The sequence below is a fragment of the Marmota marmota genome, unplaced genomic scaffold (genome assembly GCF_001458135.2).
Source record: "Marmota marmota marmota unplaced genomic scaffold, marMar, whole genome shotgun sequence".
Taxonomy (NCBI): domain Eukaryota; kingdom Metazoa; phylum Chordata; class Mammalia; order Rodentia; family Sciuridae; genus Marmota; species Marmota marmota.
In genome coordinates, this window is record NW_026000019.1 from 29414280 (window position 1) to 29438206 (window position 23927).

General features: G+C 38.3%; 2 protein-coding genes across 6 annotated transcripts in view; one reads left to right on the top strand and one right to left on the bottom strand.

Moving 5' to 3' along the window:
• Nucleotides 1-6649, top strand: part of Aim2 (absent in melanoma 2) — a 76205-nt gene extending 69556 nt beyond the window's left edge. For all 5 annotated transcript variants that reach the window (XM_048810204.1, XM_048810202.1, XM_048810203.1 and 2 more), the window contains 4 exons: nucleotides 1672-1823; nucleotides 4101-4526; nucleotides 5805-5993; nucleotides 6616-6649. In XM_048810204.1, the coding sequence (XP_048666161.1) occupies nucleotides 1672-1823; nucleotides 4101-4526; nucleotides 5805-5993; nucleotides 6616-6636 (788 nt within the window). In that variant the 3' untranslated portion in view covers nucleotides 6637-6649. The remainder of the gene's footprint in view (nucleotides 1-1671; nucleotides 1824-4100; nucleotides 4527-5804; nucleotides 5994-6615) is intronic.
• A 5769-nt stretch (nucleotides 6650-12418) lies between these two features.
• The window catches only part of LOC107147271 (gamma-interferon-inducible protein 16-like), a 55860-nt gene continuing 44351 nt past the window's right edge, over nucleotides 12419-23927 (bottom strand). Inside the window, exons 11-17 of the mRNA XM_048810233.1 lie at nucleotides 23041-23195; nucleotides 22192-22353; nucleotides 21717-21803; nucleotides 19530-19742; nucleotides 17439-17858; nucleotides 15653-15841; nucleotides 12419-14332 (exon numbers count right to left, since the gene is read on the bottom strand). Coding sequence (XP_048666190.1) covers nucleotides 14255-14332; nucleotides 15653-15841; nucleotides 17439-17858; nucleotides 19530-19742; nucleotides 21717-21803; nucleotides 22192-22353; nucleotides 23041-23195 — 1304 coding nt within the window. The 3' untranslated portion in view covers nucleotides 12419-14254. The remainder of the gene's footprint in view (nucleotides 14333-15652; nucleotides 15842-17438; nucleotides 17859-19529; nucleotides 19743-21716; nucleotides 21804-22191; nucleotides 22354-23040; nucleotides 23196-23927) is intronic.

Sequence of the window (23927 nt, forward strand, 5' to 3'; positions counted from 1 at the left end):
ATATATATATATATATATAGTTATTTTAAAACCAGAGCCCAAAGTTACCTGAGTAAAATATAATCTGACCCTAGACCTGGGGTACCCAAGCCAGACCCTAAGGCTGCATGATGGTGACACTGTGAGGAGCTGGCATGCCATCCACCTGTCTATCCATTCACCCTGCACCAAGAATCCTTCTAGATCTGGTGATAAAGCAGAGAGATAACAAGTAAATGCTGTTGTTTATTCAGGAGCATGTTGTAGAATTTCCAGATATTTCTGAATATCCTAAAATTTTTTGTGTGTTTTTGATTTTTGGTTTCTAGGTGGTCGGTTCTGCTGTTTTGCTGCTTGGAATCTGTATTTGGGCAGAGCCGCAGGCTGGGTTCTGAGGCTGAGAAAGTAGGAAAAGTTGTTGGGATTGCTTTGGGGTTACTCCGACTGGGAAGGCCGTAAGCCATGCTCTAAAGATATATGAGATCTCAGACTTGCTTCCTTGCCTGGGTCCAGGCAAGGTTCAAATTGTGCTCCAAAGCTGGGTGGCACCACTTCTTAACCACTAGGACTGGAGAGGCCAGATGTTCTCCTCTGCAGATGTGCAGGGACACAGGCGGGGTAGTGGGTGGGGTCAGTTGCTCAACTGCTTGTGTTTGGCAAAGCCAGATGCTCCCCTGCAGAGGTTTCTGTGGAATTTGGCTTGCGTCTTCGCCTGGGGAAGCATTATGCTGAGGTCTGAGGTTGGGCAGCTTCCCTCCACAGGTGTGCATGCATGTGCACTTACCTGTATTGTGGGGAAGACCATGGCTGGGTGGGAAAGCTGGTGAGAGAACTGAAAACCATCAGGGCAGCTGGGCACCAGGGCACACACTGATACACACTGATAAGCCCCGCCACTCAGGAGGGGAGGAAGGATAATCGCAAGTTCCAGGCCACCCTGGGCAACTTTTTGAGATCCCCATCTCAAAGTTAAAAAAAAATAAAAAGGACTGGGGATGTAATTCAGAGAGAGAGCACCCCTGGGTTCAACCCTCAGTACCCCAAACAAGAAACAAAAAACAAAACAAAACTCCAACAGACCTATTGATCATGTTTCCTGCAGAACAATGCTGTTGGGACCTCTCTCTGGTTTGGAGCCTCCATTGGCCAGAACGTAGGGCCACCAAGATCCGTGTGCTGATCCCTGTGATACCCACCCCCTTCTTTCTTTCTAAGTGGGCCCCCCGGGTGGTCTATCACTGCCAGTGCCTCCAGTGTTCCTCAAGACCTAAGTGAGCCTCCTGCAGAACTTCCCAGGATGCTGGGGACCAAATGCCCACCACGCCTCTTTTCTCATTGTAGCACCACAGGGGTCCAGAGGAATTCTGAGTGTTGCTGGGCTGCCTCGGGAGAGGGGTGTCATGGGAACAGTGAGACCATTCCTCTTTCCTTCTGGTGGAACTTTTCTCAGTTCTGTGGTCCCAGAAGGAGTCTTGGCTGCACTCCCAGGTGGTTGCAAAAGTCTCCTTGGGTGTGACGGCTGTGAGGCGGACTTCTTTGAGGCCAGCCGGATCTGGGAAGCTCTTGTTCACCCCTCCTGCTAGGGTCATTCTTCTTATTTTGTTCTTGAGAGATAATGCTGTTTAAATTTCTCAGCCAACTTTGTGCCTCTTCTGGTTAATATGTCCTTTTTTTTACATTTTTTTTTAACAGTTGATGATAAGTATATGGGAAATAAAAAGACCAAAGAAGCAAGTCTGACAAAAAGGAAAAGTCTAACTGAAGTGGGTTCTGTGGCCTCTGCAGTCAGCGGCAATGATGCCGGCCAGCACCGGGTGGCACCAGCAGTCTCTCCTCATGGGAAGGTAGGATGGAGTGAGCAGAGTGGCCTTCATCCTTATGAGAGTACCCTCTAGTCATTGTCCCTGTCCTTCCCTACACGAGGATCTCTGTTCTTTATCTCACAGCTTGCAATTAAGGAAAGACAGTCTATCACATGAAAATTGTTCCTAGGTTACAAAAAGAAAAGTGGACTCAAAAATACTTATGGAGTTTCTAATCTCTAATATGCTCTGGACATTTTAACCCCTTGTTAGACTGGATCCCATCAGAAGAAAACTCAGACAGACAGTCATTTTCAGGGAGTATATTTTAGAGTGCTTTCAGTATTCATGCCCATGAGGAAGTAAAAGAAATAGAGTGGGGACAATGTCAAGTTCAGTACCTTCATGACAAATGTCTCAGTCCATCCCACAGAGCACTTAGGAGCTGAGGATGCCCACAGACAGTTAGGAACAGTTACTATACACCGGTGAAAGCCAGATAAAATTTAAAAAATAAAATTCAATTTCTGGCATATTTAAGACAAAGAAAGTGCTCAAAGGAAAACAAAAACAAACCCCCCAAATCTACCAAACGTGCAGTTTTGTCTCCTGTGAAGTAGGAATCATGTAATTTTACAGATGTGTGAGCTATAGAAATTGATGGAATGTTTTCCATTCTCTTTGCCCAGAGCAGCCACTTCCTCTGGGTTTGGCCTAGAAACTTCTGAAGTTGTCAGGGAAATGATATGAAGATATAAGTAGTGCATTTCAGAAGTTGGTCATTAAAATTATTTAGTCTGGAAGACCTAACTAAAGGTACCCAGACCAAAGACAAGAAATTTCATATTTGACCTCAGGGAAGCTGAGGTTTTCCTGCACTGGTCCAAACTGAGTCTGTGGGTACTGTCCCTCAGGTCCCCTTATGGACCCATGTGCCAGGTCCCACCAGAGATCCAATTTAGACACATTTGCACTTGGTCTTACATGGGTCTTCCCCCTCCCCCTACATTTTCCTTTGGCTTTGGAGAGCATATTGCTTTTTAAAAGTAACATTTGCTTCTAAAACAGACACAAAGAATCTCATATCTCTGTTAATTTCAAAAAACACAAACCATAGACATGACAATAAAATTACTTAAGATCATGTCACCTAGAAAACAACATATGTGATATTGGTAAATATTTCTGTGGAGTGTGAGTATTATTTAATTGTTGATTTTGCCAATAAGAAAAACATTGTACATTCTGTTTTGGACTTCATCCTTTGTTAAATCAATTATAACCATCTACCATATTATTCTTCTAAAGCATTTTTAATGTTTGCATAGTAATCTATGATATGATTATACATACTTATTTAATCAAATTCCTTGTTTTGGGCATTTATATTTTTTTAAATGCAATGTGATAGTTTATAAACAGCAAGATCCTATTATCCAAAGATCACATTCTTTTCAGTATTACTACTTTTCTGAAATGCTTAAGATTTTACTGTAGTAAAAATAAATAACACTGTTCAGTCTTTGCCGTTTAATAACAGGGATATGTTCTGAGAGACATATCTGTCATTAGTTGAATTTATTATTGTGTGAACATCATGAAGTGTACTTACACAAAAATAGATGGTGTGTGCCAATCAGTCTTCTTTTATTTTGGCATTTAAATGATTTCAATTTTTTATAATTAAAAATAACACAATAACATTTTTAATGTAAACTGTAGTGTACCATTCATTATTTCTAGGGGTTAATTCATAAAGTTAGATTTGATTCTCCTTTTTAATTAGCCTGTAATTTATTTGTAAGATCTCTGTTCTAGGTCTCTCTCTTTATTCACATTTAATTTAATGTGTACTTTTATTATTACTATCCCTAGGAATTTGGGGAGACTTGTCAGATCACTGAGCTCCCTCACCTTCATACCAGAGTAAAATGAATATTCAGGACAATATTGGATAGAGCACAAGGGCACCTTATGCCCTAATGCAATCAACAGAAGAAGACAAGGACAGATTTACCCCCTTTGCCTTGGCAATGCTGCATAAATCTGATGCACTCTACACATCCTTTAGATGAGAAAGCTGAGGATTCAGATTCAGGGAATCTATCTCCAAAGCTTGTTCCGCTGGCCCATTTGAACACAGGACTTGAAATCGTTCTTTTGCATTCTCTTTCCTATCCAGATAATTCTGAGTTCAAATCTCTTCCTAACCCCCTTCTATCTCTTCCTTTGGTTGCTCCTCTCTTGGGCTGGCTTCCTAAGGTTTAACACTAAGTGCCCCTTTACTCATGGCTCACATCTTTCTTCCATGGTCTTCAGCCTAAGCAGAAGCAGGTGACGCCCCAGCAGGAATCTGTCAGAGAAGAAGGGTTGCAGAAAGACCGCATAATAGTCATGGTGCTGAAAGCAATGAAGCCCTTCGAGTTTGAGACCCAAGATGGAAGAAAGCAAGAGATGTTTCATGCTACTGTGGCCACGGAGAAGGAATTCTTTCTTGTAAAAGTTTTTAATATGCAGCTAAAAGATAAATTTGCCCCAAAGAGAACAATTATCATATCAAAATATTGTTGGCACAGTGGTTTTCTGGAGGTGAATAGTGCCTCACTGATAGTTGATGCTAAGTCTGATCAAGAGATTAATGTACCACCGCATATTATCAGGAAAGCTGGGGAAACACCAAAGATAAATAAGCTTCAGACTCAGCCCCTTGGGACAATAGTGAACGGGCTGTTTGTAATACAGAAGGTAAGTTCCTATATATATAGTTTTACATATTAATTAGTAAGAATAAGGTGTTCTTTAATCTGACCTTTAAATGGACTTTAGAAATTATTCAATTCTATTTTTTTTCTCTATTAGTAAAAATCTAAACAAATAAACCCAAAGTTCTAGAGAGTTGCAGAGTTAATGTGCCAAAACTCATAGGCAACCCCCTCCCCCAAATATTTTCATTCTCAAGAGGTTTTCAATAATCCTGTTTCAACTTCTTTTCATCCTTATTGCCTCTGGAGAAGGGCTACAATAATTTTTACCCCTTTGGGATATTTTCATGCTTTATATGTACCATTGGTATTTTAATTAATAGTTATATTAATGCAATAAACTGGATTCACTGACCTGGAAGATCCATAAGTTAGGGCAGGATTAAAGAATTCTGACTAAATGAAGAAAATAGAAAGAAGAGTGTGCAGAGCAGTATTAGAAGTGAGAACTCATAAAGGATTGTGTGCTGAGCCTCCGGGAACTCGCCTTGTGTGGCCACTTTTTCAGGAAGGACCTGAAGACACAGGAGGGAAGCGATAGCCCCTCATCCAGGGACCATAGCACAACCTCGGCTGTCCTGGGTGAGCTGCAGACGAGCTGATAGGAGGAATCTGTCCTGGAAAATTCAAGCCCAAAATGACCTCAGATAGGAAAGCACTTTCTTTCTCTCAATTTTGGGCTTTTAATCTGGCCAACCATTCACTACTATATACCCATTTAGCCCATAAAATTATACCTAAATATTATCAGTCTCTTGGGTGACTGATCAACATCCTATTTCCTTTTCATCTGGACTTGATTGTGGATGATTTCTGGCCCTTGGTTTCTTACTCTTAATTAGACTCCTTTTCTAAGTCCTGCCTCATTGGCTCGTGCCTTTCCTGGATTTGCTATCATAAATGAGTCCCCTACAATATCAGGATCTTCCTTTCCCCTTACTGTCCTGGCTACTGGCCTTGGAGAAGCCCTAACTTTCCACTCATTAGTTTTTCCTCTGGGAGTCATCCTTGCCCGCCCCCTGCCCCAATGAAGAGGGCTTTGGACTAGAAAAACGGGTTCAGGGGCAACATGCTCCATTGAGTCATGGCTGCCTCCTGTGTCTGAACTTGTTACATCGGTTAGATGTAAACCAACTGAAAGTGAAGCTGAAATTTTCCCGTACATTTCTTTCTTCCAGATGCTTCTGGCATGTCTGGTATCTGATTAATATGGCATCCCTTAATCAGCTTATCATACTGGGTGCTGGTTTTCTTTTTACAGAAAACAGAAAAAAAGGATCATGTACTGTTTGACATCAGTGACAACACAGGGAGCATGGAAGTATTGGTGTTCAAAAAACAGAACCAAGTAAACTGTGAGGAAGGAGATAAGCTTAGACTTACCTTCTTCGAACTGTCAAAAAGTGGAGAAAAGTTACAGCTGAAATCTGGAGTTCACAGCTTCATTACGGTAGGAACAACTTTAAGGAAAGTCAGCTGAATGGGTGGTATTGAACAGGAAGGTCATGATACATAGCATGTCTGCATCTCACAGAACGGAGGAACCTCCCTCCCAGAAAATGCACATTTCAGACACAATTAAAAAGTCCTGGGCTTCACAAGGAAGAGACACCCTGGTTCTCACAGAGGTCCACACAGAGTTCCTTGATAACACCATGCAGACAGCTTGCCCAGAGTTGTACAGATCATCCTGGCAAATGCAGATAGAAGGAGTCACAGACCGTAAACACCTTGAAGACAGATTTCTGAGTCAGTCCAACCATCCCTGCATCTACCAGAGGTTGGACTGACTCCACTTTGCTCCCTTCTCCGTGGCTCGGCTAATTGCTGTCTGTCTTTGTAAGAATTGGGCTGGAGCCTTGACAAAACTGCACGCATGCCCTTGTTAAGTAGAATTGTGTGTCTCAGAGCAGATGCACATCAGGAGAGCAGTCCAGGAACGAATAATGTATTAGGAGGGAGGGAGGGAGATCGTACAAGAAAGGTCCATGTCAGGAGGACATAGTCACTGGGAACAGAAGAGGGGTAACTGATCAGCTGCATATCAATCTATTTAATGTTTTTCCATCCAGGTTGTTAAGGCCAAAAAATAAAGAAATAAATAAACAAAAAGGATCAATTGAACTCAATTTGTCTAAGCGACATTTAATTGAAGAATCCCTGATATATACTCTTCGACCAGATTGTGAGCTACCTGGGGGCACCAGTTCACAGGCTCCTTCCCACATCAAATTAGTGAAGATGTGATGACCGCTGGATAAACAACTCCAAAATATCAACATATCATCATCATAAAAGTTATTTTCTCATTAATTAGAGTCCTGGTTTGGTTTGGGGAAGGGATGGGATTCTGCTATGTATATATATATGTATACTCAAGGATATTGCTGTTGTTCAATAAATATCTGCTGAATGAATAAAATTATTAATAAGAATTTTTCACTATATGTAATTGTGTCAGTCAATATGAGTTAAGTATATATAAACTAAATACGTAAATTATCAAATTCAAAAGAACAAATATGAAAGGCTCATAAACATGAAGATTGTCAACTTTACTAATGATTTGAGAAATACAATTTCATAATTACTAAAAAGGACTCTGCTTCCACTAAATATGTAGACATTTGGAAAAGGCATTATTCCCACTTTTACAACAACAAAAATAAGTCCAGATATTCTGAAACATCACAAGGTTCTCTGAATCCACAAGAAAGTTGAGGTTGCAGAGCAAGCATCTAATTTTAAAAAATCTAAAGAAAGATACTACCAAGGAGAGAGCAGATAGAAGCATTCTTGCAACCTCGGGCAGAGAGTGGACTCAAGATACCCTATCAAATAGAAGAATTTGGCTAAAATCTGTAATAAATTGAGGTTGATCAAGGTTGATGTTGGACTGGCATTAGAGTATGGAACTCCTGGGAACTGCAATCTTAAGAATTTGTATTCATTTGCAGGAACTTCATGTATCTCACAGGATGGTCATGAGAAAGATTAGGGACAGCCCTGGAGGAGGGAAAGATAAGCCATTGAGGGAAAGACATGAAGCCTTGACTAGATCCCTCCATAGAGAAAAAATACCTCTTTGGGAAGAAAAGCAAACTCTGCCATCTTTAGAGCACAGAAGTCTTTTTTTGAAATGAAAGAAGTTGTTCTTCTGGAGGAAAGGAAGAAGTAGATTCTAGGTCCAGAATATTCAAGGTCCAACATCTGGAGGACATTTAGAATTAGAATTCTACCCCTAAGATTCAGAGACACAGTGCCTGCCAAAGACAGGCTGAACAGGCAATAGATTGCTCACCATCGTAGTGAATATGCGTGCAATTTATCACCAGGTAAAATCATCAGATCACAGGTAACTAGAGCTAACTGCTAGGGGAGTGACTAAGGGCATGTAAAGAGAAATTTCCTTAGGTTTGGTTGTAAAGGAAGACATGAAGCTGATACTGATAGAGGTATTGAGACACTGACACGGCATAGCTCTAGAAGAATTTTCCTCATGTGGGGTGTAACCAACAACAATTGCAAACATGGCCTCTCTCTCAATTAGAATTACTAAACATCCATGGTAAAGTCATCGCAAAAGAAATTCCGGATACAAGAGAGATGTACTGAAACTATCAAAGTATTTAAAAATCGATGGAGAGAAGACATCATCCAAAGGACGATATCAGAAGCAAAATGAAAACCGTGAGAAAGAATGAAATGAAAATGCTAGAAATGGAAAAAAAAAAAAAAAACCAGCTACAGAGATGCAGAATGCCCTCAGCAGGATCATCAGTGGACTTTATGTGGCCAAGGAATAAACTGATGAACCAAATATAGATCAATAAAAATTACTCAAATTAGAATATAAAGATAAAAAAAGTGAAAATTAAAAACACAGATTATGACAACCAAATGACATAGGATAACATCTCACAGGTTAAGATACTTGCATTTAGAGTCCCGGAAAGAGAACAGAAAGAAAATGAGGCATAAGCAATATTTGAAACGAGATGAAAGTTGAATATCATTCAAAACTATATAATAGACACCAAAACTGGCACAGACCCAAGAATCTTAGAGAACATCAAGCAGAATAAGTAATAATAATAATGGCATAGAATAGCAGTAAACCATTATATAGTTATAGATATCATGCATATATCATATTTGAACTCATAAAAGGCAGATACAGTAAAAATCTTTTTTTTTTTTTTTTTTTTTTTTGGTACCAGGGATTGAACCAAGGGGTGCTTAACCACTGAGCCACATCCTATCCCTTTTTATTTTTTGAGACAGGGTCTTTCTAAGTTGCTTAGGGCCTCCGTAAGTTGCTGAGACTGGTCTCAAACTTGGGATCCTCATGCCTCATCCTCCTGAGCTCCTGGGATTACAGACATGTGCCACCACATCCAGCTAAAGCAAAAACCTTAAAGGGAATCAGTAAAAATGTCACATATAAACACAAACAAATGTAGAAATTATAGCAGACTTATTATCTGCAAATAGGTAAGCCAAAAAATTATGGATCAACATCTTTAAAGTTCTGTCAAACAAGAATTATAATCCCTGTAAAGTATTAAAATATACCAATAGAAGAGATTTTTCAAACAAACATATCATTTATAGTAAAAATTAAAACAAATGCTAGGAGTTTTAGGAAAATGAATGTAATATAGAAACTTGGATCTACATAATGGAAATTCAATGACAAATGGCATAACTGTAGTGAATGTAAGAATTCACTTATTCTTGTTATTTTTAAGTGCCCTAAAAGAAGATTGATGTTCAAAAAGCCGGGCTTGACCTTTTAAGTCTATTAAGCTGTGCAGGACATATGGCCTCTGCTACAGCTGCTTAGGTCTGCACAGACTTCAAAGCCATAGGTAATATTTAAATAAATGAGCATGTCTGTTTTCCAATAAAGCTTTATTTATAGACTCTGATGTTTGAAATTTATATAATTTTCTATGTCATGCAGTATTATCCTTTTGATCTTTTATAAACATTTAAAATTAAAAAAAAATTTAGCGTGTAAGCTGTTCAAAAACAGGCAATGAGCCAGACTTGGACAATGGTTTATAATTTGCCAATTCCTGGTCTCAAACAAAAATACTAGCAATGTATGATGTATTTATAGAACATCTAAAAGTACAATATATGGCAAGAATAGCACAAAATGTGAGCAGGAAGAATTAACAGCACACTATTATAAGGCCCTTATATAATGTGAACAACATAATATTATTTGACATTGGATTTATAATTAAAGGTGTATATTGTGAATCTTAAGACAATGTCTAAAAGTATTCAAAGAGATATTTAAATAATAAAATGACTATGATGTTGGAGGAATGACAGGCATATAGAGCAATGGAAGATGAAGTAGACCTTCACTCCTACAATCCGTTGAATTTCCTACAAAAGTACAAAACATAGCCATGGAGAGAGGATATTTTTTCCCAAAATAGTACTGGAACAATTTGATATCCCTGTTAAAAAATAATGAATCTTATCAATACCTCACTTTCAATATAAAATTAACTAAAAATAGACCATTAGCTTAAAACATAAAAACCTAGAACTATAAATTTTCAGAATACAAGACAAAATTCTGTTTGACATTGATTTAAACAAAGACTTTTTAATATTTGACACCAAAAGCACAATCTACACAAGGACTATTTTTAACAGTGTGAACTTTATCAAAACGAAGAATTAATATTCAAAAATATCATTAAACACATTGGAAGGCAAACCATAGATTAAGGTTGAATATTTGTTAGTCATGTAGTTCCTCAAAGCTTTGCATGTAGAATCTATAAAGACCTCTCAAAATTCAATATGACGAAAAACCAGCTATATTTTTTAACGGGCAAGACATGATACATGAATGGCAGACACATAAAAAGATGCTCAATCTAATTCATCTTTAGAGAGATACAAATTAAGAGTAAGAGATTAAAGCGAGATGCCACTGTACACTTATTAGAATGATTAAAATTTAAATTGATCTCAGCAACTGCTGACAAGGATATGGCAGATCTGGAATTGTCCTAAAATCTGGTGGGGTTGACAAGTGGTACAATCACCTTACAAAAGAGTTTTTAAGAGGCTAACGGACATCTACAATGCTAAGCTCTGAGGGGGGATGAAATGGATCTGAAACTCTCACATATTGTTGGAGGAAATAGAAAATGTTATATTCACTTTAGAGAATAGTTTGACAATTCCTTACAAACTTAAACGTGCACTTAAAATAGGACCCAGCAATTTCACTATAAGTTTTTTCCATACATGAGATGATAATGTATGTTCAGACAAAAATCTGCATGTGAATATTTATGGAAGTTTAATGTGTAATTATGCAAAAAAATTTAGAGACCATTGACCCTCACCTGAGAAATGGATAAATGAACTTGTATCAATTCACACTATTTAACTGTATTCAGCAATAAAAAGGAATAAATCAATGTCAAACACAACTCCATGGGATAAATATTAAATGTATTTTAGTAAGTGAAAGAAGCCAGATTCAAAATTTTATGTTCTTTTGGATTCCATTTTAAGATATTCTGGAAAAGTTATAAATGTAAGTAAACTCTAAGTCAGAAGTTGCCTGGAGTTTGAACTTGGAGGAAAAGTTAAAGTAGATCTTAGCTTTTGTTGGAATGGACTATTCTGTATCTTGGTGGTTTATGATTATATGCATTTAGAAAATCTCACAGGAATTTCCATTAATTATAGTTAGTGTTACTGTGTACATTTTATATAATAATTAACAGGAAATACACATCAAGTTGGAAGATAGAATGGTGGACTTTTAAATATTCATTTGGTTGTTTCTATAAATATTTCTCTGAAATAAGTTCCCATTGCTTAATAATAAATAAGATGAAACTAAAAGACTCACAAAGACTAGATCAGGATTTTTAAAACAATGACTAATCCTAATCCATAAGGTTAATGATTCCCAGGTTTGTGAATGTGTCAATGATTTGTAATTACTAAAAACAATGTCTTCAGAAGTATTAATTGATACATTTTATACATTTGCATTTATTCTACTATTATTTGATTTAGAAATTCTACTTATAGATCTAATCTGTTGGTTAATGGGCATTAAATAATTGTGTGTGTGTGTATGTGGGTGTGGGTGTGTATATATGTGTGTGTGTGTGTGTGTGTGTGTGTTTTGGATGGAATCCAGGGACTAACCTGCGGTAGGAAAGCACTGTACCACTGAGCCTTCAGCCCCTGAAATTGTACAAAATACCTGGAGGGATCAACAACAGTTCAATAAATTATGATAAATTTGTTATTAAAAATAGTTTAGAAGTATGATTTAGATTGACATGTTTTGATACAAAAAGATTTCTAAGACAATTACTAAATAAATGCAAGTTACAAACTAATTACAATGGCTTTCTTAATTGTTTGATAGATGGTAGCTAATTGCTAAGTACTTTATCTAGAATGTCTTCACTTAATATCCAGGCCAGCCATAACTATGATGTTAATTCTGTTATTAGCCCTATTTTAACAGTGGAGAAAACGGAGGCAGGCAGTTGGGTGTGTCTTTTCCAATCATTGTCATACTGGGATACTCCAGAGATCTTCACAATGACATTTCTCTGTTTCTTGAATACCTTAAAACCACCCAATCTGTCAAATGTCTATGGTTGCAGATTAGCATCTCTGTGAGCTGTCCTGACCTCTTTGGCCCACATGCACTAGCAGCAGCTCTGGATTTTGGCTTTTTCTTAAGTTTATTTTAATTCCAAGAAGGAGCTCTGATATGTGGTATGACACAAGGATGTAAGCTAGAGTGGGATTGTGGAATTAGAGGATGAAGCTATTTAAGTGAAAACAAAACAAAGAAGCAAACTCTTGTGTAGAATGTGATTTTTTTTTTATTATCTCTGTTGGAGACCCAGTTCTTACAAGTTCAAAGGGGAATCAGCATGACGGAAAGCAGGGCAGGGACACTGGGGTACTGTAACTCAGTCTTTACTCTTAATTGCCACCATCTACAGATTCAAGAATAGCAAATTATAGAAAGTTTTCATAGAGTATCAGAGTATCAGGACAACTCAGAATACAAATATCAGTTGGGTATGAAGCAATCTTTTTCCTTATTGTCCATAAGTCAAGTTTGAATTTTGAGGAAGTTTTAGCAGGTGACATCCCAGGATGATCTCTGTCCTTAATTAGCGCCGAAGTAAGTGATTTGACACTTCATTAAATCTCTTTGAACTTCAGTTTCTAACTGTTGATGAGGAATACCTACCCATACCATGTAATACATTACCATGTAAGCACATCTGCAGTGATAGAACTGTATATAAGTATATAACATTATGTGTATATGTGTGTGTGTGTGTGTGTGTGTTATTAGAGTGGTTATAGGCAAGAAAATGTCTAATTAGCCTCCGAGTCAACTACAAGAAAAGAAGTAATCAAAACAAAGGCAGTCTATGGCAAAGCAATATAAAATTATTCCTTGGGCCTTGGCCCCAGAACCTCATGGTAGAACTTTAAACACACTTTAAAGCCTCTTTTCCTTAGACAAATAGGGCATCCATAGTCTCGGACACGTATTGTGGTAAATGTCCCCAGGCTCTCCAAATTTCCAACTCAGCTCCAGATTCTTCCCCATCACACCTCCCCCACACTGGAACTGCTCCCTGGATTCTTAATGTAGCTCTCTACTTTCCCATCCAAGTGTCCTTAGGAGAGTGAGTGCGCCTGTCTGTTGCTTGTCTGCCACACACTACACAGAGTAAAATGGAGAAAACTATCCATCCACCTTTTAGGGCTTATAGGAAGCTTAAAGGACACAAAACAATCACAAAATACCTGGTACCAATATGTGATCGATAAAAATACAAGAGTAAAATTTCTTTGCAGATATCTGCTTCCTGCTATTCTACTCTAAAGAAAATCAGTTCTCTTCAGTGATTGCCTACTGCAGAAGTGCCTGGGACAACTTCCTGATGGTTTCACACACAGGGAATGTAAGAAGGAGGAATTGTGGGGGGATAGCCACGGAGGCCTATTGGTACTTGGGTAGATGAATGGAAATACATATTTCAGATACAGGGAATACATCAGGGAGGGGCAGAAATTCTTTTAACATTCTAGTATGTTCATGCTAATCAACATAATTGCATAGTCCCCAGTTGTGGCCTCTCTAGGAAACAGATTTTCAAAGATATCTCCTCTTCTGTGCTAAAGCAAACCCTCCCACTATAAAGGGGTTTGCAATTATAGCCCAGGGTGAATTTCATTGCCAAACATTCTTTTTTTCTTTTTGAGGAGGTCATAGCCTATTCAGTGGTGACTAAGACCTAGCATTGATTGAGAAAAAAATTATTAATTATAGAAGTTATAATTATAGTTACAATTATAGAAGTTATAGATGGCAAAATATAGAATTTAGAACACACAAAAAAGTAGAAAGTAGAAAGACTTTTAATTAATTTCTTAAATTCCTATTTCCTAAAATTAAGTGCTATTTTTGTTTTTATTCACTTATTACTCATTTATTTTTGTGGTGCGGGGGATTGAACCCAGGGCCTCATGTTTGCTAGGAAACCGCTGTACCACTAAACTATATCCTCAGCACAAAAGCTGGGTTTCATATGTATGATATTGTAATATGTATCTTTTTTCTGTACTTGGATCTCATCTCCATGAGCACTGTTATCAATGGTATCCTGGCTTTTAGGAGGATTCTTGTGAAGTGTCCATATTTGAATTACAATTGAATTGTCCTCTGTTGAATCTCCTGGCCTTGATTACCTTGAAGAAGAAAGCCAGAAGTTGAGATGCAGCTGGCCACACATTTCTCTCTTCACCCACAGGGTCTCCTCCCCACGAACCTCATCTCTTTTCTCACTCCTACTTATCTCCTGTAACCATTCCTGTGGTTGGTGTCACCTTTTCCCACTTGCTTAGGACTAGAAAATCAGCTAGTCACTTTATCCACATGAACACAGGTGGTATCAGGAAACAGCAGAAGAGAGAAGAGCTGGTGGACCCCAAGGCAAAGCTGAGTGGAGGTTTTCATTGGGCAGAAGGGAGGGAGGAAGTTACAAAAGGCTTTCCTCGTGCACCTGGTGGGAGGAATATTTGACTGTTGGTCCTGAGGATCAGAGAGATCTCAGCAGATGTGCTTGAACAGGTCATGTGTACATTTCAGTGGCTTGAACAGGTCAGCCTTTTTATTTTATTTCTTTGCTGTCCAGCATCAGCCTTTTGCAGTGTTCCATGACTTGCACATGAACGTGTGCATCAGTGTGACAAAGAGCACAGACACTGTCATCTACCATTTCTCTAAAGGGAAGTACTTGTGTTCTGATTTGCTCAGGGCAGCATTGGTAACCTACATCTCTTAGGGGTTTTGTTGATGACCTGTTATGTTAGAAAATATTTCCCCACTTTATAGATGGTGACAGAGAAGTGCCTCGTGTTTTAAATCTTTAGTCAATTTAGTCACAGAGCCAGAATTTAAAACGTATCTTGTCTTAATTGAACTCAAATTTCGTATTAAATTATTTCTTGCTTTGATCAATTCAATATATCTTGATTATTTAGCTTAGGATGTAATAAATTTTGAAAGTCTCTCTGAATTTACTTTCTTCACTCTGATTAGAAATATCCTTCTTTTTTTAAAAAATGGTGAAAAAAAGTTTATATGCACTAATGGGCAGAACTTCGTTTTCTTTCCATCTGTTGAAATCTGTGTTAAATCCACCTATTTTGTTTTCCTAGAGTATAGTATAAAGAAACTAGTTGTCATAAATATTGATGTGACTGGGTCACTATAGTATGCTGAGTTTACATCCCTTTGGGTATATGCTGAGGACTGGGATAACTGGGTCAAACAGTGGTTCCACTCCAAGTAGAAATGGGAAAGTCAGTAGAATGAAACGGACATAGCTTTCCTATATTCATATATGAACACATGACCAGTGTAACTCTTATCATGTAGAAAATGAGAAGTTATACTCCATGTGCATATGATATGTCAAAATACATTCACATAATTTAAAAAAATAAAATAAAAATTTTTTTAAATAGTTTCCATTTGGAAGAATGACATTCCCATAGAACACCCACCTTGATATAGCTGTGCCTTACAGATCTAAGCTGCCACTTATCTTCATTGAAAGCCAATTCAAAACAGAAGAGATTAATTTTATCTCCTTCCTCACAGTTGACATAGGTCATCCATCCATACACCACCACTTCCATGTTCCCTGTATCATCTCGTATTCCATAATAAGTGCAATCTTCCCTCATATCTTTCTGAAAAAGATAATTAACACTCAGTTTTCTGAGAAATGTATCAGGAACTCTTAGATCTATGAAAAATAAAGGGTATAAATGAAAATATTCATCTGTGACAAAGTAAATAGGTCTGAACCACAGGTCCAGATATTTTCCAGCAAACTTCTCTAAGCTTTCCTTATTTAGTGTCTTCATGTGTTAGATTTTTCTAGGAGACTTTATTACCTTCCTAATTTTTACATATCTGCATTAATTGAAGAGTTAGCAGCAGTTAATTGGCAGAGTTGGGATTTCCTAAGGAGCTCAATAGAGAGAAATCTGATTACCTTTGTAAGTTTCTTTGATACCTCCACAAGAAAAGAGAAGGGAAAAAAGCCATTTAGGGCTCACCAGGAGCCTGAGAGACTATGAGAAGTCCTCATTAAGTATATTAGGTTATTTCAATATACATTTCTTTTTCTATCTTCTCCGTTGATTTGCTCTGTGCCGAATTTTAAATCCAGAGGATCTAATCCCACTGTCTTTGGCTTGTATTTTATTCTATTAATGAATTCTACAGCCACTTTTACATGTACAATTCTTTAAAAAGAGTGTACAGAAAACAGCACAGGAAAAAGAAAAAGCCACACTCATCTGGGTGTGTTGCAGGCCTATGATCCCAGATGCTCTGGAGGCTGAGGTCAGAGGATCAGAAGTTCAAGGCCAGCCTTGTCAACTTGGTGAGACCCTGGATAGATGGATGGATGGATGGATGGATGGATGGATAGATAGATAGATAGATAGGACTATGAAGGTATCTCAGTGGTGGAGTAACCCTGGTTTCACTCCCCACCATCAAAAAGAAAAAATAAAAAAGACCATCCTCAAAGACATACATAGCAGATTGACGCACTTCCAACATTAGCAGTTAACTCAGCCAAGGGTACTATTTACATGGTGTGTTGGGACTGTCTAGGAAGACTGAGGAGTCTAAAAATTCACCAAGCTTCTTCGCATTTCATTGTCCCTTGTAAATGGAGAAATTAAATTGCATGTTTCTTGTCTGCAGCTTCTGTTTCTCTTATGATTTAATGCAGACGAAATGTGTCACAATTTCTTAATAAAAAGTATTGAAGAGTAATGAATGGGAAAGAGTGAGCGCATACAGTCCAGCTGATCAGATCACTGTTAGATGTCACCACATCCTGGGGCAGAGCCATCTATTTAGGTTCCTTATTTTGGTCACCACAACCAGATCTAGATTTGGGAGGCCAACTCTTCATTTACAATTAAGTTGTCATTGATACAGATGGGGAAAACTCAAGCAAAATCCTAAGGATACAAGTGTTGAGAGGAACTGTATATTGCTGTAGACCAGGGTGGCTACGAAAGCATCAGAATAGCTGTTAAAATGCCAAAGATTCTTGGTGAATCTCTTTCTGAAGAACTTTCCTGGTAATATCCTGAAAAGATAAAAGGTCTGAGATTGACTATGCCATACTCTAAAGTGGGAAGTGAGTCAGTCAGGCCTTGATTTCCTGTACTCAGTCAATTGACCCATCTCCAGTTAGCAAGTTAAGGCTTTTAAAAATCTAGGTTTACTGAAGAAATTTTATGGAATAATACTATGGCTTACCTTATACACTGTGTACACCCCATTCACATATTTTACTGTACATTGTGAGCAAAGATACTCAATTTTAGGAGTTGCATTAGCATTTTTAATCAGTCTACTCGAGATCTCCATCTTTCTGTCTGCGCTCACGTGAGACACACTTGAAGCACTGTATATCTCCAGGAACCCGTTGCGGCCAATATAATCGGATATGGCAATAACTGTCTTTGGGATGAATTTTTCCTTCAAGTGGAAGTCGAAAACTTTCACTCGGAAGAATTCGCTCTCAGTGGCCACTGTAGCATGAAACATCTTCTTCCCGCCTTCTTTGAACTCATAAATAAATGGTTCTGTTACTTTCAACACCACTACTTCTTTGGGGCCCTTCTGGTGACCACGTTCTTCGGAAGCTTCCGTAGGTATAGTTTTCAATCCTGGATTCTACTTGGAAAGTACACAGCAGAAACACAGCACAGTTATGACAGGGAATCCAGAGTCACTGTCTAGTGAGATCCCTCTCAGGTTCAGGGTCAATTCTCAAGGAATGTAAAGAAGATTCCCGATGTTATCCTCAAGGAAACATTAATTGGGCAGAGTTGAGGAAAATTTAGACAATAATGGCAGACGCAGTGTAATTTATGTAGTGAAAAAAAAAAAGAAAAGTTTTAGGTAGTAATTTCAACTGATACTAATCTTAATAGGACTTTTTAAAGACTCAAATCACAAAGCCTTTTTAAAGAAATCAGTGATGTATTGCAAAAGGGTTCATAAGGCAGACACTGGAAGAACCCCCAGGACTTTCCTAGTCTGAACAGGTCCAGGCTGAATGCTACCAGGCATTGAGGGGAATCATGGCATTGGAAATTAGTCATGAAGGAACTCATCCCTGATCACATTTCTCCACAGTGCCCTGCACTCTTTCTGAATTTCAGCAGAGCACTTTGAATTACAGGGAGTCTACTGATCTGGAAGAAGAAGTATGGAGGAGACCATGGGAGTTCTAGGAATCAGCAGATGGATATTCTCCACAGATCAGCAGTGCTCACTGAGATCTGACCTAGAAAGTTCTACAGAATATGACCTGCGAGGGATGGGGTTTCACTCTGCCTTCTCATCAATATGGTTAAATACTTTCCTACATCAGGAAATTCATTCCCAGCACCTCATGATGGTGACAAAAACATCTGACAGAAAGTGTACAGAGCTTGAGAAATAAATTATATCATTCTCTGCAGGTGATAAAAGAAGGACTGAGGGACACATGTTCTTCCATTTATTGCAGGTATAGGGAATACCAAAAGTAACATAGAGCCAGATAATGTGAAATTATTTTTATAATGCATAGAATAATCATGTAAGTTTTTATATACAATAAAGTTATTTAAGTTTGTATTGGCTGATTGAAGCCAAGCACTTCAAAATATGCTAAAAGAATTTTTAAAGTCTGGGTTATATAAGAATACATGCAATGTGGCCCAACTTGGGAGAAAATGATATTTCTTATATATACATAACAAAAGATAGAGAAGACGATACACTTAAGCTTGGCATGTGATAGAGAAAAAATTCCAGACAGTTAAATTTTAATTATATTTGTCCATACATCTATTTTTTTTTTCATAAATTTTCTAAGATGATGTCATTGGTGTCAACAAAAAATAATGAAAGAAAAGCAATAGCAATAGATTCCTGTTGGCTCTGTATTTCTACACACTATTTTACCCAAAGATACCATTTACATGTTGCAGTGAGGAAAAATGAAAAATGCAAACCAAAACACAAAAATAAAATGAAGTAAACTAATGTCTTGTTTTACTGGTTATGGAACAGGGAAGATTTAGGTACTCACTAGTAGTCACAGATTATCCTGATGGAGTGGGGCATTATATGAATTAGAACTCAAAGTTAGGATAGGATCTCAAAAAAATACCCAATAAAAATAACAACTGAACTAAATAAGTGTGTTAGAAGTTTCTGTTCTTCAAAGTTTCTGCTAATCCCTGTCCTTATATTTGCAGGAACAGGAAATTTTACTGTGAGGAAGCAACTGCTGAATGGGGTTTGAGTCATCAGAGGAATCTAGAGACTGGTAGACAGTATGGTTGGACCCACCTGCAGAGTTTGGATTCTGGTGGATGGTTCTGTTAGAGTCACCTGAAGAGTCTGGAAACTGCAGGATGGTGTTCTGGGAGCCATCTTAAAAGTGTGGAACATACTCACAGTTGTTTGTGTGGCAAATGATGACAGTTCTGGAAGTTGATGCTGTCCCTGAGATTCCTGTACCTTCATGTTATCATGTGTTTGGGTGTTTGTGTTGTCCATTTCCTGAAGGAAAATAAATTTCTTTACTTTTTTTCTGTTTAATGTTTTTTTTTAATCAGATGAAATGCATCTTTTATTCTCATTTTTTTTTCTATTTTATATAGAACCTATACCATGCATATTTTCTCCTGGGTCACAGGAGGAATAATAGCACACATTCAGGCACCTCCAACACGGTGCCTCCTCCTACCACAAGCCTCCTTTTAAACGTAAAAATCTCAAAGGATTGGCATTTCACTGGTCTAGGATGTAATACTGGTTCTACAGATCCTATATAACTGGTCTAAATCATTCAGTTAGATACAACTCTTAGAGTTTTTGTTTTTGTTGTTGTTGTTATTGTTGTTGTTATTGAAGGGGTGCAAACAGGCTAATGGGCCTTTGTTAACTAAGTCTTTCAGTTACATGCACCAGTCCCTGTCCTGTGCTCTTTGGCATCTAGGAAATGAAAGTCTCCATCCTTTCAGGTATCTGATAATAACTGCAACAGGTCAGGTCCCTCAAATTCACAGTTCCTCAGGAAGGATCCTGCTACCTCTATAATGTGGATCAGCAAGCCAGAATCTTTCTGGGTTCCTAGTTGCATTCACAGCAATTCAACATACTACGCAAAGCATTTTCTTTAGCTACATGGTTAGACAATTTCAAGTAACAATGGGAAATCTCTCTAAAATCTTATGTTATTGCAACCTTCAATTACACTAATGGAAGTCCATTAAACATTATCATAATTAGGTCAGCACAACACAGTACTGACCAGTTTTGACACCATTCAGTAATCTGACTTTAAAAAAAAATTGTAATTGTAGATGGACAGAGTGCCTTTATTTTATTTGTTAATTTTTATGTGGTGCTGAGGATCTAACCCCATGCTCACTCATGCTACGCTTTTCCACTGAGACAGCCCCACCACTTGTTGATGGGTGTGAGAGAACTGCTTAGAGGGCCCTCAACTGGAGTACCCCTCCTTAGAACAGCTTCTGAGCACCCAGACACTTGTGCAACAGTAACAAACCCAAAGACAACAAGGTACATTCAAAAGTGCTCAAAAATAAATTGGAGACATTTTAACATCTGCTTACCCTGCATTCCATCTATGATCATTCAACATTCAAGTTTTAAAGTTCAAAGATGGCCGCGTTTAAATCCTGGCACTAATATGGACTCCTGTGTGACCTGTGTGATTTTATGCATCTCCATTTTCTCATGTGTGCAATGAGACTAACAAGACCATTTTCATATGGTGTTATAAAGAATAAATGAGATAATGTACATAAACCTGGGTTCTACATCTGTTGCCAAATGACTTAAAACAACTTGACCAAGCACAGTTTTAGGGTATGTTTGGGTAAACAACCCTCCTGGACTATAAAGCAGGAAATTTCAGAGCAATGTCAGCTGTGGTTATAAATTTGGTTTATTAACTAAAACTTTCCATTAAGGGAATGCACAAATTTGTTCCTGACACCAGTTTTGCAGACTCCTGAAAACAAAACAAACAGCCCACCCACCTGTTTTTTTTTTTTTTTTATTTCTATGACTTTTTCAGGAGAGATTTGGGGAAACATGGGTTCTTGGAACTAATAGCAATAATAGCAACAGAGGTTGGGCATGGTGGTGCACGTCTGTAATACCAGCAACTTGGGAGGCTGAAAAAGGAGGATCACAAGCTCAAAGATAGCCTCAGCAACCTAACGAGGCCTGAAGCAACTTAGCAAGACCCTGTCTCAAATGGAAAATAAAGAGATCTGGGGATGTGGTTAAGTGACCCTGAGTTCAATTCCTCATAACAATGAATGAATGAATGAATGAATACAATGAAAAAATACAGCAGAAAACTAGGTCAAAATTGAAAGTCTCTTTCTAGAGGGACTCTGTCTTCAATATCAGAGTGTGGCTTGTTGGTAAGGCTGTGACCTAAGACAAAATGCAGCTTGGTCTTGAGTTAGAAACTATAGTAGGAAAGCGTGACTCAACTTGTGCTCTTACGTGCCCGCCTTGAAGATCTGAAGCAATTTTTTCTTGCTCATTCACCAAAGATACAGACTTCTCAATGTTGGGTCGCTGGTAACCACAGGAATCACATCAAGGCAGGAACAAAGGACAAAACAAAAAGCAGACTATGATGGAGTGGATGAGATAGGTGTTTGTCTTTTCTCCCCTCTGGCCCAGCTAACTATAATGTGAGTTTATCATCTAGTAGATGATAAACTCCCCATACCCATCTCTCCTGAACCAACACATGAGCTGTGGAGATCAGGAATTGTTTCATCAACATATGCCTTGTAAATAGCACGGGGATCTTAATATATGCACTTGATAAATTAATTTGTGATTTAATTGTAGGAAGAAATGGGGTATAGTAAGGGATTAGGAGAAGCTCTTTCATGATTATAATAACCCCAGAAATATGGTGTGGGGAGAGAAAAGTATTAGGAACAGGAAGAGGTACCTTGATTGGAGGACTGCTGGATGATGTTGGTGGAGGTCCATGAAGAGTCTGGGGACAGACCACAGTTTGTTCTTCGCTGGTGGCTAAAGGTTCCATAAACCGACCCTGTTCTGGGGGAAGCTGTGTTCTCTCAGGGTCTTCAGAGTTCTTGATTTCGTTTTCCTAAAAGATTTTTTTTCCCTTTTAGTCTTGGTAAAGATAATTTTTTCTTTTTTGGTGCTGTGAATTCAACCAGGACCTTAAACATGTTAATTAGATGCTCTACCACTGAACCAAAGTCCCAGCCTTTGGTAACGCAATTTAATGTTAGTCGAAGCACAACATTTTCAGAGAAGAAAGTCCTTTTGTATAAAAAGATCCTAATTATTACTTATATTCTTGGGAACTCCAGGGAGTTACAGTCTATTCTCTGAAAAGATGGCCAGAAGGTAAGCACTGTCCATACATGACTGCTTCAGAGAAAGAGAAGAAAAAAATTTCTTCGTATCACCCCATACTCACCTCTGGTGATGGGAGAGCAGGAGACTTGGATTTGGAAAAGCTAAATTTGGACTCAGTGTCTCTCAATAGGCTTTAGCAAGCCATTGTCCCAAACTGATTGCTATTTTAGTGCATATCTTACAAAAGTGTGATGATTTTCTGTTTCTGCCCTAGGGGGTCATATTACCTAAGTTCAAGTGCACAGCAGTACTGAAAGAAAACGGGAGACCAACAGGTATGAGTTTGCAGGCTCAGAAGCTCGTTTTTCACTACGTTCTTGATCTATACAGAGACTGGAGGGTAGATTAAAAGGCAAAAAGTGGAAGATCAGGAGTGGACGCTTTTTCAGTGGGGGCTCAGCAGTCCTACCTTCAACGAAGGTATCTCCTCCTCTGACTCTGGTTCCGAATCTGTATTTGTTGTGGACCTGGACTGGGCAGTAGGAGATTCATCCTGCTCCACTTTTTTCCCTGTAGATTTTTTTTTCCCTGTGGATTTTCTTCCCCCTTTGGATTTGCTTTTAACTGATGAAGTAAAAGACAGCACAATAAATGCTGAATGTTTTCTCTGATATAAGTGGGGTGGGGGGAGGGTGACTCATAGTGGGTAGGGAGGGAGAGCATGAAAGGATTAGATAAATTCTAGATAGGGAAGAGGGGTGGGGGGGGAAGAGAGGGAGAAGGGGATTAGCAAGGATGGTGGAATGTGATGGTCATCATTATACAAAGTACATGTATGAAGACTTGAAAATACCTTATATACAGAGATATGAAAAGTTGTGGTATATATATGTATTAAGAATTGTAATGCAAAAAATACATGTATAATGGCATAAATTGGTGTGAACATACTTTATATAGAGAGAGACAAAAAATTTGTGCTCTATATGTGTAGTAAGTATTGTGATGCATTCCACTGTTGTCGTGTATTTTTTAAAAATAATAAAATCAATAAAAAAGAAAGAAAGCACAATAAACCAGGGCTCCTGGGTGAAGACAGTGGACGCAGTCTCAGTCTGTTTCCTCTCTGCTCCTGCTTTTGTGTCTGACTGGGGGCGTCCACCTCTAGCCCATCAGCTCAGCCTGGCAGAAGCCACCCAGGCCCAGCCTGTCCCTCCGCGGTTTCCTTAGCCTTCCTGTGTGCNTAATGTTTCTATAATACTAGTTCAAAATCCCCGTATCTATCGCACAACTCCAAAAGTTTTATTAAGAAATAGTTCAGGAGCTGGGTGGGGTGCACTCATGTAACCCCAGCAG